Source organism: Brienomyrus brachyistius, chromosome 15 (genome assembly GCF_023856365.1).
Source record: "Brienomyrus brachyistius isolate T26 chromosome 15, BBRACH_0.4, whole genome shotgun sequence".
Lineage (NCBI taxonomy): Eukaryota > Metazoa > Chordata > Actinopteri > Osteoglossiformes > Mormyridae > Brienomyrus > Brienomyrus brachyistius.
Genome location: NC_064547.1, coordinates 845,505 through 863,503, shown reverse-complemented (window position 1 = coordinate 863,503; position 17,999 = coordinate 845,505). Strand labels below are relative to the sequence as shown.

Sequence of the window (17,999 nt, the reverse complement as noted above, 5' to 3'; positions counted from 1 at the left end):
TTGCATCAAAATCGCACCAAAATGGGAAATAAAATTCAAAGACGTGGCTGAATTTGAATAAAAGTGGTAGTTTTGTCGTCATGGCTCTTTATGTAATCTGTGCCAGAATGAAAACAAATGATGATTTTTGTAGTAACTATTTCATCTCACCTGTGTTTGACATCCAGTCCCCTATTTGATCTGGGTGGGATTGTGAAGCCCATGAGAGAATTCTGGTGTTGGAGAAGCACTAGTTTGTTCTGAGATGTTACTAAAGCTTAGTTTCTCAGATACATTCTTGAATATTGTCGCCTAATGAGCAAACTTCAGAGATAGGCTCTGCCACTGGATAGGTGCTCTGTTGTTGGTTAGATTTAGGGCACCACAGAAGACAGATGCAAGATTTTTTCTCACTGTTGCTAGTCAACAACAATGCTGAGGGCTTATTGTCTTCTCTAAACTGTTTTCCTTCCTCCCTCGTATTACAGAGATTGTACATTTGACATTTGTAATACAGAACTGGTGAAATATATACCAGACAAGCCATTATATTTACTTTATGGCTCTGGCATTTCTGAAGTTGGAAATGATGTCCAAGTTTCCTTGAAACTCTGTTTGAGATGTTGGTATTCCGTCATGTTACCCTTTTACTTGCATCTTATAGTGTTTTGTGGCTTGGATTCTGTAATTGTAGTCCTTGGCATCCATTGTAAGTACTTGTCTCTGTTCCTACTAAGCTTCACTTACCCTAGTCAGAGCCACAGAATTTGGATCCTGGCCCAGGAAGTGCAAGGGGCACCCTGGATGGGACACCTGGCTGTTGCAAGGGGCACATTCTCTGACACACAGAGACACATTCACATATATGAGGGAATTTAGAGACACCAGTTCACCTAATTGCATGTTTTGGGACTGCTGGAGAGAATGTGGAGAACACAGCCAACCCAGGAAGTATGTGACCACTGGATCCAGTGTTCTGAAAAATTCTTTTTATGGGATTAAAGAGAGCAAAGCTAAAGCCACATTCTTATGCCTGGCATGTAGGATGTGAATCTGTGTGATGCATATGTTGCATTTTATGTATGCTGATTGATTTTGTTTTTTGTTTGATTAGTATTTGGACTCGCATGCTTGGGCAACTTTATTAACACCTTTACCTTTTAATCTGAGACTAATTGCTGTGACATAGCGAGTTTAATGGAGCATGAGTAAGAGCTTGTCTGTACTTGCAATTAATGCATACAACAAGTGTTTGGGCCCAGAACAGAGGGAACAGAGTTATGTAGCTCTGGCGTCTTTAGAGCACCAGTCAGTGTGAGCTGTGACCTGTTACATATTAGTCCCAAATTAGTTTTGTGTTTTGTTTGTTTTGTATGGGTGTTGGTGGTGATTTAGGCAATTAGTTATGTGTAAGTGAATGTTGAAGGGATCATTCATTGGTCTGTTTTGCCACAAGACTTCAGTATCAGGGCCCTATATCAAAACCAGCTTGCTTGGGTGTGACACGGTTCCAAACTCCGTGTATTGTTTACAAACTTGAATGTTCGCTCCTTTCACCTTCAGGCACCTCCTTCCTGTCTTTATGATGCATGTGATGTCACTCAGTGGTTGACCCCAGTGGGCTGTTTCTTACACTGCACATTGCCACGTCACATTGAACCATGTTTGCAGTCTACGTTAGAAAATATTTTTATTTTTGTGGCATATTTCTGTTCGTATTGAGTACTAGGGATTTATAAGCTGTCTCATAACCTTTGAGGACATTGAATTATCTCTCTTCAGGATATATTTCTTGTCCCTTTTCAGAGATTAACTATTCTTTTGAAACAAATGTTTTTTTTTCTTAAGGATTAAATTATTGCATTTCTCATTCTCTTAGCCTCTTCTCCTTTAAGAGCACCTTGTTTGTAGAACACTACATTTTCCTTATAATTCTTGGTTAATCAGTGAAGTCCAGTGGAAGGTCACATTGCTTCTGCTCGCCTTCTTGATGAAGTCCTTCCCTTGCGGTTATTTTGTTTGCTCTAGTTGCCGTAGCAGCAACAGGAAGAGTCTCGGTGTTGGGACCCCGTCGCCCACACTTTCACGTCCTCTCTCACCTCTCTTGGTCGCAACAGGTAAGAGTGCCCCAAGAGCACTGGCTCCATCACGTGCTTTGTTGTGTATTCTTTCAGTATTATGCATAAGACGTTATTACGCTGTGAACCCTTCCAGTTGAGTATTTAGATTTGACATGGATATCAAAGGGCAGTGATTGCCAGATCAAGCCTCTTTACTTGCCTGTTCCTTTCGTGAGAAATCATAGAATTCATTGATTACTAGCCCTGTACGATTTGGGGAAAATATCTAATCGTATTTTTTTGAGAATGAATGAAAGCCTCTGTCTTACCGTATTTGTTCTTCAACATCTATTACCTGTGGCAAAGCCTGCTATAATTTTTCAAATTTCTTCTTCTGTGATGCCGTAGTGTGTTTAATGTTTCTCAGTAATTTTTGTCTTAAGGTGCCCCCCTGTCTCTCCCCCACTCCCTCTGTCTCTCTCTCCCTTTCTGTCTGCCTGTCTCTTTGTTCCAGCTGGCAGCAGTCCCTTAGACAGCCCCAGGAATGTGTCCGCCAGTGCCGCTCTCAACTTCCCCTTTGCTCGCAGGTAGGACATCATGCTCTCTATCTACGAGGACTGTTCTCTGCTGTATTAGCGGCGTCTCTCTCTTTCACACATTGTTGGGTGCCATGGCTGCAGAATCAGTTGCACACCAAGTGGTTTCACAGTAGGACGACAGCCTTCAGCTCAGCAGTGTTAATGTGACTGATTGTTATTATATAAAGTACTGAATATAAGAAACTTGACTGGCATTTTTCTGTTTAGCACAAACAGGGCTGGCATCATAGCTGTTAGACTCTATAAGGATTTGCCATGGTGCTGAACAGCAGTCTCTCATTTTGTAACTAGCTAGTTAGTAAATCACATATAAACCTACTATCATTTTTGGTTTCATGTCCTCTGTTTCTGATTTTAGTGCAGCCATTCCAGTAATGTGCTCAGTCGGTGTAGCATAAGAAATATACTTGTTTTTTTATTTTTAGATTGAAAATAAAAAACCCTACTTGTTTTGTTTTGTGTTGGTCTCTCACCAGGTCTAGTTCAAGGTATTCTTGGCAGTTGGTTATAAATTATGCAGAAACGTAATAGTGTTTAATTTAGGAAGTTTTTTTTCTTTTGCCTTTTTTTGATATATTAGGCATAGCCAAGGACCCCTTCTATCGTCCTGCAGTCCCTGGGACTGCCTGTTTTAAGGCTTCCTCTAGCGTCCCTGACATCGGCACTCTAAAATGTGTCTGCCCCCTCTATTATCACCTACTGAATTTGATTTCTCTGCTGAAAAGCAGCAATGACTCATTCTGGTCTGTCTTTAGAGACTGAGCGAGTCGCTTTTTCACTGTGCACTTAGTCACAAAGGAGGTCTGCACCTCCGGCTCCTGTTTGAAGTCCTGAGTACCCAGAGGCGAGCCTTCCGTTTGCATAGTATGTAATTCGTGTCACAGTCAAATGCATATGCTAATTGCTGTTAAGGCCTCTGAACTTTACTGCTTTTCTCAGAGCTGTTGTGCCATTAGGTGTTTTTGTTTAAAGGCTGTTGGGTTTGCAATTAGAGGTTGGCATTTTCCCCACACTGCTAGCCGAAGCTGAGCATTTTTTCAGGCTGTTGTGTGGAATTCAGACCCTGACCCTAATATGTCCACACCACAGTGTGCCGGACAGCTCCCGATGTGAGAATGCAAACTGACCAAAGCAATCTGTGGGAACTTTAATTCTGGGGGAGGGGAGGGTTCATCCACAGAACATATCTGTGTAAGACACTCATTCCCCAAATATGTGGATGCTTATGCAGCGGAACATAATCTGAAAGTCTTTTGATTATATGCACTCTTCGTTTTATAAAACTTCAGTAAGATGGTTCTTATCTTCCAAGCTCATCTTTGTCTCTCTCTCTCTCCTCCTTCCCTCCTGCCCACACCATTCGTCTTGTTGCCCTAACTTCTAAGCTATGTGATTCGTACTGACAGGTAGCATCAGCTTTGTTTTCATTTTGAATTGTTGTCCATTTCCCCTTACTCTTCCAGTGCTTGCCAGTGGAATTTGTCTTGTCAGTGTAACCCTGTTTAGATGGTATTTCTCAGGCTGACCTCCAGCAGTGTGTTCATTACTGCTTGTAATATACATGTACCCATTTGAATTAGAAATGTACATAATAAACAGCCCTGGTATCCTGGGACAGGCGGATGGTGGTTTCAGCTGGTCCGGACCCAGTCCTGACCCTGAGCATTGCTGTGTAGTTGTGGCACGTGGGGATGAGTCTTTAATGTGATTTCAGTCTATACTCGCTTGTTTTCCAGAGCGGAAGGAAGAAGATGGTCGCTGGCATCCCTCCCCTCATCTGGCTATGGCACCAACCCCCCCAGCTCCACGGTCTCAGTGAGTCGCTTGCTTCTCTGCAGCATACTGTGTTGCTTTTGTGACATGCAAGTGTCCCTGTTATCCAAACCTAAGGGCTGGTTTAGACCTACGGCAGACTCTGATGTCCCACAATGTGGGTTGCTGTCGTGATGTAATGTTGGTCACAGACGTTGGGTGTTGGAGTCCACATTTCCGAACCACCCACAAGGGCACGTACCACTTGAAGATTAAATACGACATGGACAATCTGTTGTCTCACGCAAATGCACCTTGATGGTTCATTAGTCAGGGGAACCATCTAACAGGAAGTCAGAATGGAGATCAGACCAAAGATTGTATATAAACACCTTTTCTTCCCTCTCTGATAAGACTGAAAACAAACATGGTGAGCGGATTAAAGTCCAGAAATACTGGCACTTGTATGGTTCCTCGCGATGGGATTTTAAAGACTCACAAATGGCTACAAACTAAACTAAAATACATGCTTGAAAACTGTAATGCCATACACCCCTGTGTACTGTAAGCACTTAATACAGCTTCTGTCAAATACTTATTTTTAATGTAACACCTATATCACACTGCATCAACGTGACTTAAGAGCAGCTTTGCTCTACAGCGCCACCCCAGGCCTAGGGACAAAATATGCAGCGGCTTGGCACGTGTCTAGGAATTCGTGTGGTGCGACTATGGTGCACTGGCGTGTCATAGGTGTAAACTAGCCCTTAGCGAGAAACCATGAATTGCGATTGTAAAGCAGGCCATCTCGTTAAGCTTCCTTTCTGTTACTTGTGTGAGGCGGGCAGGCACGGCTCATAGCTATGCTATGCTGGCGTGTCGAGGGTGAATTTCCATCATTTAATCTATAATTTAGTGTCAAGTGATATACAGTTTCTTACTGCCCCCAGTCACTGTGAGTGTTGAGTTGTCGTGTCGTGATATGACTGGCCGTCAGTTTGCTTTAACACCACTGCCGCAAAACGTTGATGTCAACAGAGGAACAGTCGGAACTCTGTTGCAGAATTGCGGTAAGACGTGGCTCAGGCTGTGTGGTCAGGCGCCGCGTCTGCTCAACAACAGCCTTTTGATGGCTTCTCTGGGCCGTCTTTGTGCTGAGTGGGGCACACCACCACCCCCCCCCCCCCCCACACCATTCGCATGCTCTCTGGATGAGGGCCTTTGCTGGAATCCAAGCTGAAATCTGAGTGCAGACCAGTCACTCGATGCCTGTGGCCCTCTGGCTGGCGTGACCTGAGCGGCAGAGGAGAGCCTGTGTTGGTTAGCCTGGGTGTCTCCCATCCCTCGGGCGTCTTGCACACACTCTGCTGTTGGGCTCTTGTGCTGTGTGTCGTGCTGTTTCTGATGACCTCTAATAAGCACTCACTCTCTTTTACAGTCTTCCTCCTCTTCTCAGGAGCGCTTGCACCAGTTGCCCTACCAGCCCACTCAGGATGAGCTGCACTTCCTGTTTAAACACTTTCGGAGCTCTGAGAGTGTGGCTGATGAGGACGGGCGGCCGGGACCCAGCATCCGCCCCCGATCCCGCAGCCTCAGGTACCTCTATGTCCATCCATCTTCTGCTTCGTCCTTCATTTTTGTGTATTATACTCTTTTTGTTGTTGCTCGCTGCAGTTTGCAGCCACTCCAGCTTGTGCCATCCCACTGTTAATGGGCTTCCCTGCTGCGTCGGTTGTTTTTCATGCTGCTAAACCTCCTTTTATAAATTCCAGACCCTTCTAGGCTCTTTTGAGGTCCCTCCTTCAGATCTGGCCAAACAGCAAAACAAAGCCCTTATGGAGGGTGGGGGGAGGGGAGGGGAACAGGGACAGAAAGGGACTGTGCAGCGATATTAGTGGCGGCGCGATAGACGCAGGGTCTGTGCGCTTGAGCCGTGCAGCCTGTGGGCAGGGATGGTGCGCGGAGCTGCAGAGAACGCTGTCCAGGGGACACTCTACAACTTTGATATGACCCACCTCCCCGGGTTCAAACTAGCAGCAAAGGGTATGTTTCATGGTCTGCTTAATGGTGTTGACACATCTGAAGACATCAGTGTCTCGGTTCTGATGGCTTCTGGGCCAGTTCAGTCACCCCAACTCCTCCCTGACTGCACTCCTCATTGGTTCCATCAAACAAGCGTTACTGTTTGGCAAACACTGCACAGTGTCTTGTTCTGTACCTCTGATAAACTGGGGAGAACCACCATGCTTAAGTCATAACCAAGCGGATGTAGTGCGATCTAGGAGTGTAAGGAGCTGCGTGAGAGACAGGCCGGACTGCGGCCTTTCCTGGTTAGGCAGCATGCACGTCACCCACCACACAGATTTATCGGTAACTGTCGATGCTGTCTTTCACTTCAGCCCTGGGCGGACAAGTGGGTTGTTCGATAACGAGATCGTCATGATGAACCACGTGTACAAGGAGCGCTTCCCCAAGGTACGCTGTCTGCAGGCCCCATCTGCCTGCCATGCATCTGGGATGGGCTGTTTACCTGGAGCTGCTCAGGACGGCCTCCCCTCTGCCCCATGCAGGCCACGGCGCAGATGGAGGAGCGTCTTCTGGACATCATTACCCAGTTCTCCCCGGACAGCACCCTCCCACTGGCTGACGGTGTCCTGGGCTTCATCCAGCACCAGCTGGTAGAGCTGGTCCGCGACTGCCTGGATAAGTCCAGGAAGGGCCTGGTGACGTCGCGCTACTTCTTAGAGCTGCAGGCTAAGGTGGAGAAGCTGCTGCGCGAGGTAGGTGGGGGCAGCCTATGGGATACATGGCTGTGTGTCTGTCTGTGTGTCCCTTGATCCACCAGCTGCTTGGGCTGCCCTTCGCGGCCAGCTTGCTCTCACCTACAGAGGGGAGGTGTAAACAGAATTTCCCCATGGGGATCAATAAAGTATCAATTATTAATTATTAGACCTGGGTTATCTTGGTTGCAGTGAGTCTGTACAATTGGCCAGACACGTCCGGACATTTGTGACGACGATGCCTGTGTTCGGCACACCCTAAACGGTGTACTCACCAGGTACTGAGCTCTTAGTCACCTGTATGAACAATGCTCTGGTGAGGTGGGGGCTGTGGTCCCATGCGAATGATGTCCTCTTTTACCGAACTGCGGAAGCTCCTCTGAGTTCTGTTATGTCCTGGGACCCCGGGATTGGAGAGTTTCCCTCCCAGCCTGGTCCAGAGAGTGTAAGACAAGTTTGCTGCTTGATGTTCGTATTCATCTTCTGTTTTATTTACCCGGTTTGGTTTCCTTATAAACCTGCCATGCCTATATTTACTGACCTCATAGACCCACTTTAGTAATAATTATTCTCCATTTAATGAATGACCACGGGCTGTTCAGCAGATACTCTTGGTCTCGAGTGTCTGTCGAAAAGGGGCCTCCCCATTGGCTGATGTTGTCCTGACAGTGGTGGGGTTGGGGCTGCGGCTTTTATCAGTGCCGTGATGGAATGCCGTATCCATGGCAGCATCCATCCATGTTTGTTGTGTGCCGGTGACTCACAGCAACTGCGCTTGGTGCCGGGTGGCTGGTTGGTGACCTCAGGGCTGCATGTTGGAAAAAGTGCATGGGAGAGACGATCCTTCTACTGTTCACCTCACAGTCTCACTGAGTGTCAACTTTGCCATTTTCATGAAACAGTTTTATGTTTTGAGCTGTAACATTCCATGGATTTTACAAACCCATACCCCTGTATCATTGACAAGGTGAGGAAGCCAGAATGAAATTCAGACTCGATGGCCTAAATACACCAAAAAGGTTGTTTGAATCACTGCGATGCTTCCTTTTGAGAGATTCTGGGGAATGTGTTTTGGACAGTTATTACCTCTGACGCCTTTGCAGATCCTGGTGTTTTTCTTACCGTTTTCAAGTGGGACCATGTTGACAAGTTGTACTTCAGTTGCCTCCCTCAGGAAATGGCTTGTTTTCCCCCTGCGATGTGTGAGTCACCCTTTAGAAGATACAAAGTGTGGCATTCAGGCGGCCTTGATGTGCCCCACATGCCCTTCATTTACCCTAAATCGGGCCAACGTTTTCACAGACAATAAATGATCTGCTGTTAATATTTCTCGGGGCAGCCTTTGGCTGCTTACCGTGGGCTTGTTTTTTCTCTGGTGCTTGTGGTCTGCTTCATGACTCTGCGAGACCTCAGATTAAGGAGTCTAGCAATTGTGTACTGATATAGATGGGTTCATGGTTCTGCATGGGTATGGATGGAGAGGTACTGGGTGGAGGTTTGGAACCACGGGCACTTTCTGGTCCGGCACGTACAGGAAAATGTGTGATGAATACAGAGAAGTGCTTGTTGCTGTGGGTTAACAGGTTTATGTTTGTGATTGGGCCCTTCAGCCGGGTCCTGGTTGGTCAGCACCGCACTGAAGGCTCCTTTTCCACAGATAATGCATCTCCTGTGTGCAGTTTGTGTTTTTGCTCTTTCTGAACTGGATGTCATAGATAAAAATTGGGTCAGTAGTACCAGTGGTTAAAAAACAACGTCCTGATCCTGTGGAATGTTCTTGATGCCAATTCTCTGTTGGAAATTTAAAACTGTTCATTCCAATCAGTTCCTTCCCTTTTCCAATGGTGCCCCCCAGGCATACGAACGGTCTGAGAGTACAGAAGTTACCGTCATAACACAGCTGGTGAAGAAGATCCTGATTGTCATCTCCCGGCCTGCAAGGCTGTTGGAGTGCCTGGTAAGATGGAGTATCTCCCTATCGCTCGCTGGTGAAAGAAGCCACCCCTGTAGTCTGCCTCCTTGTGATATTTCATAAAAAACAGTGATGTCTCTGGGCAGGAATTTGACCCCGAAGAGTTTTATCACCTGCTGGAGGCGGCAGAGGGTCACGCAAAAGTAGGACAGGGCATCAAGACGGACATCCCGCGCTACATTATCAGACAGCTGGGTCTGACACGGGACCCCCTGCAAGGTACCTGCTAGTCTGTATTATCAGGCCCAGTCCTTGTGATATGAGGGTGCTGTAACTGCATAGTGCTGATGTTCCTGTATTTATTCTCTGCCCCCCTATGGCCATAGAAATGGTGCAGCTTGAGCAGTACGACTCCATGCCTCCAGCTGCTGTGGAGTCCGATCCTGGGGAGGTATTTATGAGGCTTTCTTTAGTGTCACTGCTGTGCTGGGCTGTATGTGTTGTAGACTAGGCCTATAGCCATGCCTGTGGTGAGCAGTGTGTTGTATTGGTAAAATGATACCAAAGTGAGTGTCAGCAAGGTGCCCTCCCCTCCCACAGCAGAGCAGATTGATGCTGACGCCCCCCCGCAGGAAGCCCCTCGAGAGTGACTTTGAGACCATCAAGCTGATCAGCAACGGCGCCTATGGGTTAGTGCAGGATGCTGAGCGCAGTGGGCCGCAGGCGACCTGCCATGTTGGCTGACACCCGCCTCACTAACCCCCTGCAGCGCTGTGTACCTTGTGAGACACCGGGAGACCCGACAGCGCTTCGCCATGAAGAAGATCAACCGGCAGAACCTGATCCTCCGCAACCAGATCCAACAGGTGTTCGTGGAACGGGACATCCTGACGTTTGCCGAGAACCCCTTCGTGGTCAGCATGTTCTGCTCGTTTGAGACTCGCCGGCACCTCTGCATGGTCATGGAGTACGTGGAAGGTTCGTCTGCCTCGGCTTTCCGCACGTCATCCTTTTACCATTTTCACTCTCGGTTTTGGATGTGGTGATGTGACCTTTTTTGTCCTGCAGGGGGAGACTGTGCCAACCTTCTGAAGAACATGGGGCCGCTTCCTGTAGATATGGCCAGGATGTACTTTGCAGAGACGGTCCTGGCTTTGGAGTATCTGCACAACTACGGCATCGTGCACAGGGACCTCAAACCTGACAAGTCAGTCCTGGGCTCTCCGTTGAGCTTTGCCTGTGTCTGTCCTGGGAGGGGAATGACTGGGGGGAAAGTCATGGTGTCTATCTGCCCTGCAGCCTGTTAATTACATCCATGGGACATATCAAACTGACGGACTTTGGCCTGTCCAAGATCGGCTTGATGAACATGACCACCAACCTTTACGAGGGCCATATTGAGAAGGACACCCGGGAGTTCATCGACAAACAGGTGGGTGTTTCCCCGATTTTGCCTTTGACTCTGTGGCTGTCCATCGGCGGTGATGACAGAGTTCCCCTTGTTCTCGGCAGGTATGCGGCACTCCGGAGTACATCGCCCCGGAAGTGATCCTGAGGCAGGGTTACGGCAAGCCTGTCGACTGGTGGGCCATGGGTGTGATCCTGTATGAGTTCTTGGTGGGCTGCGTGCCCTTCTTTGGGGACACCCCAGAGGAGCTCTTCAGCCAGGTGGTCAGCGGTGAGTTAGCAGGTCCACCACCTGGATATTCAGCTGGGCTTTCGGGCCCTCTGGCACGCCCTCTTGGACTCTGTGGCTTACATATGACCTTAATGATGGGTAGCATGGCAGAAATGCTTAATTAGTTCTAGAAAAAGAAGCCCTTACCTTTTTTAAGGCTCACATGTCATTTTGGGATTTCTGTCACACGGCAGATGAGATCATCTGGCCGGAAGGTGACGACGCGCTGCCCAGTGACGCCCAGGACCTCATCACCCGCTTGCTGAGCCAGACTCCCATGGAGCGCCTTGGGACAGGTAGCGCCTGATAATCGTCAGGACCCCCCCCCCCCCCCCCCCGTCCATGCGCATTCTCCATCTAAGTGTTTCGTCTTTTCCCCGGGGCAGGCGGTGCTGGGGAGGTGAAGCAGCACCCGTTTTTCCTGGGCCTGGACTGGAACGGACTCCTGCGGCAGAAAGCTGAGTTTATCCCCCAGCTTGAGGCGGAGGACGACACCAGCTACTTTGACAGTGAGCCCTTTACCGCCTCCCACTTCTCCTGCTGCCGCATCCCATTCCTCGTCTTATTCGTTTATTCACCACCTCATTTCCTCCCACCACCTCCACTCCTTTAATGCCTCTTAGTCCTTTTACCACCTCCTCTCTTTTTAACGTCTCCTGGCTCTCCCATTCCTTCCACCGCATTCTTTTACCGCTTCTTGTTCTCTCCCACTGTCACCTCTCCTTTAATTTCTCTTGGTCCTCCCTCCATCCCTTCTCCTTCTTCTCTTTTAGCATCTCCTAGTTCTCCCGTTCCTCCTGCTTCCTTTTCCTCTCCTTTAGCATGCCCCATTCCTCCTGTGGCATCCTCTTGTACTGCTTCCTGTTCCTCCTGCCGCCTCCTTCCCTTTGATGTCTCCCGATTTTCCCCTTTGATCCTGCTGCCTCCTCTCCTTTAATGTCTCCTGTTCAACTTCTCCATCCTCATCTGCAGCTCGATCTGAGCGCTACCAGCACCTAGGCACTGATGACGAGGATGACGAGACTAACGATGATGAGTCTTCTCTGGAGATCCGGCAGTTCTCGTCTTGGTCCCATCGTTTCAGCAAGGTGAGCTGTGTATCTGTGTCGTGGCTCTGTGGGATGGTGGGCACCGCTGAGTGCTGTCTCTGTGTCTAATGCGGCTGGTCCCCATGCTCCAGGTGTACAGCAGCTCGGAGCATCTAGCCACAACCTCCAACCTGAGCTTCTCGTCGTCGGACCGGAGCCATAGTGAGGAGAAGGAGGAGCACTGGGAGGGCCGGCCGGGGCTGTCGCCGGAGGAGGGGCGTCGGCAGCCTGGGGGAAGAGGAAGGTGAGCGGGAGGGCTGGCTGTCTGGGCGATGTCACCACATTCATGTCATGACCTCCGCCAAAGCCCTGCTGTTTGTGTGTTGCCTGCAGCCTGCGGCCGCGAGCCTCCTCCAGCTCCTCACAGTCGGAGCGCAGCGCCAGCCCGCTGGTGATGAGCAGCACCCACAGCCTGGAGACCATGCCCCGCTTCGCCTTCTCCACTGATGACGAGGGTGAGTTGCCCCAGGAGGTGGCAACGGACTAGCCCTCCAGCCCATAATAACCATGAAAGTGTCTCTTCATTTTACCCTAATGTGGTCACCTGATACCTCTGGAGTCAGGGGTTCACATCACAGCCCTGCTCTGAGCTCTCCCATGTCATTCCGGATTTCCCTGCTGTGCTCAGGGATCCTCCTGTGTGTGCGCCCCTCGTGACAGATCTTCTGGCATTGGTCCAGAGTGTTTCCCTGCCTCATGGTCCATGCTGCCTGTGATGGGTGGATGGAGGGATGACATTCACCACACCATGTTTTCTCTCTGTTCACACTCTAACAGAGGTGGTCGTGTCAAACCTGCACCGCATCCGACTGCGGAGCAACAGCATGGGCACCAAACACTCATCCCCGAAGGATCTCGGCACGCCTCGCCGCTTCGGCCACCAGCTGGAGACGCCAGACCGGCCCCGCTTCCCGTCGGGGGGCAGGGTGCCCAAGTCGGCCTCTGTCTCAGCACTGTCACTCATTATCACACCAGGTAGCACAGCCAGCTCCCCGGTGACCGCTTCTCAGAGGTGGTGTGACACAGGGTCATGTCTACTGTCATAGTCTATTATTATCATTTTAATTTTAATTTTTAATAAGACATTTAGTAGCTTCAATGGTATCTTTCATTCATTCTTTCATTTTAATTTTTAAATAATTAATGTAGGGAACAGGCTTATAGATTATGTATTTATAGGTGCTTTCACACTACTGTAACATTTTCCTGGAACCAGGGATTCTCTGCCCAACTGTAGTTCCTTGGAGGCAGTTCCTTCAGACCCCTTTTTCAGTACCTGCCCCAGACTAGGTACTTTCCGTTCAAACACAAACTACTGGAGAGGTGCTTACAGCCGTGGCTCGCTGGTTGGTTGGCGCTGGCAGCTGTGGCTCGCTGGTTGGTTGGCGCTGGCAGCCGTGGCTCGCTGGTTGGTTGGCGCTGGCAGCCGTGGCTCGCTGGTTGGTTGGCGCTGGCAGCCGTGGCTCGCTGGTTGGTTGGCTCTGGCAGCCGTGGCTCGCTGGTTGGTTGGCGCTGGCAGCCGTGGCTCGCTGGTTGGTTGGCGCTGGCAGCCGTAGCTTGCAAAGGCGCTAACTTGTAAGTTATACACAAGTGCAAAAAAAGAGAGAGAATTAGCGGAGCAAAAAACATGTGAAACTTACTAGCGTTTATTAGTGGTTTAACATTACATCGTTTTTTATTCTGTGGAAAGAAGATCGATCTGCTGGCCAGAATTAATAGGAATCATGGACATGAACTGTTTTGATTGTAATCAATCCCCCCCAATAACTAACAAAATGACTTATCCTGCATTTTGGAGTGGCAGTGTAGTTTCGTATGAAATCGTGTGTGAAGTTTAACTTGATGAGCTTTTTGCGTCTCCCATGCATATTTAGCATAAAGGTCCCAATTCCTGTTCTGCGGTGTGAAAGCGATACATGAAAGTGACCAGGAGCTAGAAAAGTTCCACGTTAAGACAGCCGAGGGACTTCAGTGTGAAAGTTCCCCGTAAGGGCATGGAGAGAAACGATGAACAGAGACCCCGACCATGCAGTCACTTATCATGCCAACACCACCTGAAGTACATGAATGACTCCAGTAACTTTTGTAGCTCTTGGCCTTGTTCTTGTGTGTCTTTCCCACCGCATAACAGGACCAGTGACCTTCATGCTAAACAAGCATGGAAGCTCATAGGTGAAACTTCACATGTAAATTCATACAGGATTACACCACCACCCTATAACAATGGATGGTGAGCCAGTCATTTTGTTAGTTTGTGATGAAAAGGGGACACAACCTGTGACGTTTATAATTCATTATTAGATCTGGTCAGTAGATTGATCCTCCTTTTGTTTTCCACGGAATAAAAAAACAATATAATGTTATTCTGCCAATAAGCACTGGCAAGTTTCACCATTAACAGACAAAAATATAACGGTTATCGATTAAATTTTTCAATGTAGAAATAAAGTATATATAAATATAATGATGGAACATATTCAGTGAACGTGACCTCTGCCTGTTTACCCCCAATGCTTCTGCGCAGACGATGCCGGAGGCGGCCTGCAGACCAGCCCCATCTCGCCGCACTCACTCTCTTCAAACCCATCGTCCCGTGACTCCTCCCCTAGCCGGGACCTGTCCTTGGGCATCCGAAGCCTGCGTCCCCCCGTGATCATCCACAGCTCTGGAAAGAAGTACGGCTTCACACTGCGCGCTATCCGTGTCTACATGGGCGACAGTGATGTCTACACTGTGCACCATGTGGTTTGGGTGAGTCTTCGCCCTCGTGGCTGTGCCCCCACCCTGTTTCGGGTAAACCTGCTGAAGATCTAAAAATGGGCTCTGCTGCAGAGTGTTGAAGAGGGCAGCCCTGCCCACGACGCTGGCCTGCGGGCTGGTGACCTCATCACGCATGTCAACGGCGAGTCCGTCCAAGGGCTGGTGCACACGGAGGTCGTGGGGCTGCTGCTGAAGGTAGGTCTAGGGCTACGGAGGGCGAGGGTGGCTGCCGGCCATCGGCTGACCTTGAGCTAGCCGCCCCCCTCACTGCATGCTCCCTCCTCCAGAGCGGGAATAAAGTGGCACTGCAGACGACCCCGCTGGAGAACACGTCCATCAAAGTGGGCCCAGCACGCAAGACCAGCTACAGGGGCAAGATGGCCCGACGCAGCAAGAAGAGCAGGAAGAGGGACGGCCAGGACAGGTGGGGTGTGGGGGCATGGCCAGGATACTTGTAAGCAAAGAGGTGTTTGCATTAGTGCTGTAGGTACAGGCTGTTGGTATCTGGGGCTGATCTCAGTCATGTGATGGATGAGTAGTAGATCATCTCAAAGAGCTTCCTGGGTGGGAGGGTTATGTCTCTGTGGGGTCAGACCCCACCTCGCGTTGCTTTTGGCATAGGATGCTCCTGCCACACTCTGGGATGCCGTGGGTCCGTCCTCCTGCATGACGGTGTGTCATGAGGGGCTCGTGTTTGGGCGTCACTCTGGCTTTTCCTGGAGGGGTGCATTATTCACAGGACTGAGTATGACTAAATTGGGGGGGCAGGTTGTGTCTGGGAAGAGCTTTGTGGAAGTGGCACGCCTGACTGGCCTCTCACCCACAGGCGGCGAGGCGTACTGAAGAAGCTGTCCAAGCAGACCAGCGTCATCCACGGCAGCCGTAGCTTCTCGTCCGGCCTGCACCACTCAGTCTCATCCAGCGAGAGCCTGCCTGGTTCCCCCACACACAGCCTGTCCCCAGGGCCGTGCACCCCCTGCCGTAGCCCTGCCCCAGAGCACGCTGTCGGTAAGCTCTCCAGCCGGCATCCCGCTGTCCTCTTAGGTGGCCGAGTGGTTCAGTGTGGGAAGCGCGTTGCTTTACTGTGGAATAAGGTCACCTCACTGAAACCGATTGTGTTTTCAGTTCTGTTTTGCTCTCCGAAATGTTTTGAGTGAAGGATAAATATCATGGTAGTGAATTGCTGGCGCGCTCAGCGTTTAGTGGTAAATGGCAGATGCCCCTGGGACAGTTCCGGTCAATTGGTCATGGATGAGAAGCTGCTGTGTAGATGCTGTGCAGAGGGACCCAGTGTGATTTGAGGGACTGGTTTCCAGGGTTTTACGCTTGAAAAAGCTTTATTTGGAGATTTGTAACCTATGAGGGTGGGAATGTTATCTGGTGAATTTAAACTTACTGGAAAATTATAAAAGTAATTGACATTTGTTTTGTTTTTTATATCTGTTGCACCTGCTAAACTTGCAGTGCAGTCTGGGGGAAAATGTAAAGTTTAACAATTACCTTTAATTTTGCATTGAAGAAAAGCTGATTTTTGTTTTCATGCTGTTGGTTATGGTCCTTGGAAAGAAAATCGGAATTGGCAAAAATCGATATCAGCCGGTCACCCTTGCAAAAAATTGGAAATCGGAATCGGCCAGGATAATTGCAGCCTGTGCATCTTTGATTTTTAAGATGAATTTATTTGAAACTTGGAGCGTGTCCTAGGTGCAGTGCCTGGGCCGCGCTCTTTCTGTCCATATGGGTCATAGGTTTGTGTACCTGACTGACTCCCTGCCTGCCCCCCCCCCCCCAGATGCTGGCTCCCCCCAGAGCACCTCCCCCAGCTCCAGCTCACCCAGCTCCCCAGCCGCACACATCCGGCCCAGTTCTCTGCACGGCCTGGGCTCCAAGCTGACCCCTCAGCGCTATGTAAAGGCAGCCCGCCGCAAGTCCACCAGCAGCATCCCGCCGTCACCGCTGGCCTGCAACCCATCCCCCCAGCCTGTCTCCCCCCAGCGCTCACCATCTCCCCTGCCCAGCTTCACCAAGATGCTGCACCCCGTGCATGGGAAGGCGCTCTCACCCCCTACCATCGTCAGGCACGTGGTGCGGCCCCGCAGCGCCGAGCCCCCTCGCTCCCCACTGCTGAAGCGGGTGCAGTCCGCCGATAGGCTGTCGGGTGCCTTCCACGGAGAGAGGAAGACAGGCGTACCCCGCAGGCACACGCTGGAGGTACCCCGGTCAGAGGCAGAGCTCCTTGGCGAGGCTGAGGGTACCTGTGACATAGGCAGGCCGGGGGGGCGCCTGGGGGGCCAGAAGCTGAGGGAGCGCGGGCCCGACAGGAGTGAGGAGGTAGTGGTGATGCGTAAGCTGAACCTCTCCGAGCGACGCGATTCCTTTAAGAAGCAGGAGGCCGTGCAGGAGGTGAGCTTCGACGAGCCCGAGGAGAAGGGCAGCCCCAGCTCGCCGTTTAGGGCGGCCTGGCTGCTGGGCGGTGCTGAGGAGAAGGCGACGCCGGGCTCACCTTTCAGGGCCGCGTGGGTCCTGGGCGGTACCGAGGACAGCGAGCTATCTCGGAGGCCAACTACTGTGCCGCAGATTGCAGTGCAGGGCTCTGAGGGCGACGACAAAGACATCAAGGATGACTGGGGGGGGCGAGCCTCCTGGGGGGCAGAGCAGCCCTCTGAAGAGAGGCCCAGCGGCACCTCGGATGGCTCACCCACACCACCATGCAGGGGCGTGGCTTCCTGGGCCGCCCCGGACCAGCATGCGCCGACAGGTGGCGCGGGGAAAGGCGAGGAGTGACAGGAATGGAGGCTCGACAGAAAGGAGAAAAAATCCCCATATGTGGTCCCGCATTTAATCACTGTCCATTTGGGATTGGTGTGCAGCCTGAACATGTTTGTAAATATTTGGTGGGTGAAGGATGTGGAGATGGATAAAGCTGGGCTTTTCTCCAGGACTAACTTAACAGTTTTATTAGCAAGCAGGATCTGTTATTGGGCCAAAAGATGACCAGGCTAACGCTACTCATGGTTTTAATGAAGTTTTATATCCCCTGAAGGAAATGTAACATTCCCCTTCCTTTTTTTAAAAAAGAGAAAAAATATATATTTTCTAAATGTTCTGACTGGTTTAGGACTTGGTGCATATCTCACTGGTGGCTGGAAGTTTATGATGGATCTCGTGACTTGGTGGTTAAATGTTCATACTATTGTGAAGGTGGGCAGTTAGACTGAGAGTTCTGGGTCTTTGACTTGCACGCAGGGTGAGGGTTTTCTTAAGCGTCTGTTCCCGCTACAAACCGCACACACACACATTGTCCGCAGTAAGGCTGACGTTCCCTTTCTTCTTATGCATATGTATATAGGGTCTTGCAACAGTCAAGCTAGTTACCTTGTTGTGCTTTTTT

General features: G+C 50.1%; 1 protein-coding gene across 5 annotated transcripts in view; it reads left to right on the top strand.

Moving 5' to 3' along the window:
- Window positions 1-17,999, top strand: part of LOC125708655 (microtubule-associated serine/threonine-protein kinase 3-like) — a 37,146-nt gene extending 19,147 nt beyond the window's left edge. For all 5 annotated transcript variants that reach the window (XM_048976351.1, XM_048976348.1, XM_048976349.1 and 2 more), the window contains 25 exons: window positions 2,008-2,096; window positions 2,554-2,626; window positions 4,375-4,453; window positions 5,829-5,986; window positions 6,790-6,865; window positions 6,961-7,170; window positions 9,026-9,127; window positions 9,229-9,361; window positions 9,469-9,533; window positions 9,683-9,771; window positions 9,852-10,060; window positions 10,151-10,289; window positions 10,382-10,514; window positions 10,595-10,760; window positions 10,955-11,056; window positions 11,147-11,269; window positions 11,733-11,848; window positions 11,941-12,092; window positions 12,182-12,303; window positions 12,626-12,823; window positions 14,373-14,599; window positions 14,681-14,803; window positions 14,896-15,032; window positions 15,435-15,616; window positions 16,401-17,999. In XM_048976351.1, coding sequence (XP_048832308.1) covers window positions 2,008-2,096; window positions 2,554-2,626; window positions 4,375-4,453; window positions 5,829-5,986; window positions 6,790-6,865; window positions 6,961-7,170; window positions 9,026-9,127; window positions 9,229-9,361; window positions 9,469-9,533; window positions 9,683-9,771; window positions 9,852-10,060; window positions 10,151-10,289; window positions 10,382-10,514; window positions 10,595-10,760; window positions 10,955-11,056; window positions 11,147-11,269; window positions 11,733-11,848; window positions 11,941-12,092; window positions 12,182-12,303; window positions 12,626-12,823; window positions 14,373-14,599; window positions 14,681-14,803; window positions 14,896-15,032; window positions 15,435-15,616; window positions 16,401-17,392 — 4,195 coding nt within the window. In that variant the 3' untranslated portion in view covers window positions 17,393-17,999. The remainder of the gene's footprint in view (window positions 1-2,007; window positions 2,097-2,553; window positions 2,627-4,374; window positions 4,454-5,828; window positions 5,987-6,789; window positions 6,866-6,960; window positions 7,171-9,025; window positions 9,128-9,228; window positions 9,362-9,468; window positions 9,534-9,682; window positions 9,772-9,851; window positions 10,061-10,150; window positions 10,290-10,381; window positions 10,515-10,594; window positions 10,761-10,954; window positions 11,057-11,146; window positions 11,270-11,732; window positions 11,849-11,940; window positions 12,093-12,181; window positions 12,304-12,625; window positions 12,824-14,372; window positions 14,600-14,680; window positions 14,804-14,895; window positions 15,033-15,434; window positions 15,617-16,400) is intronic.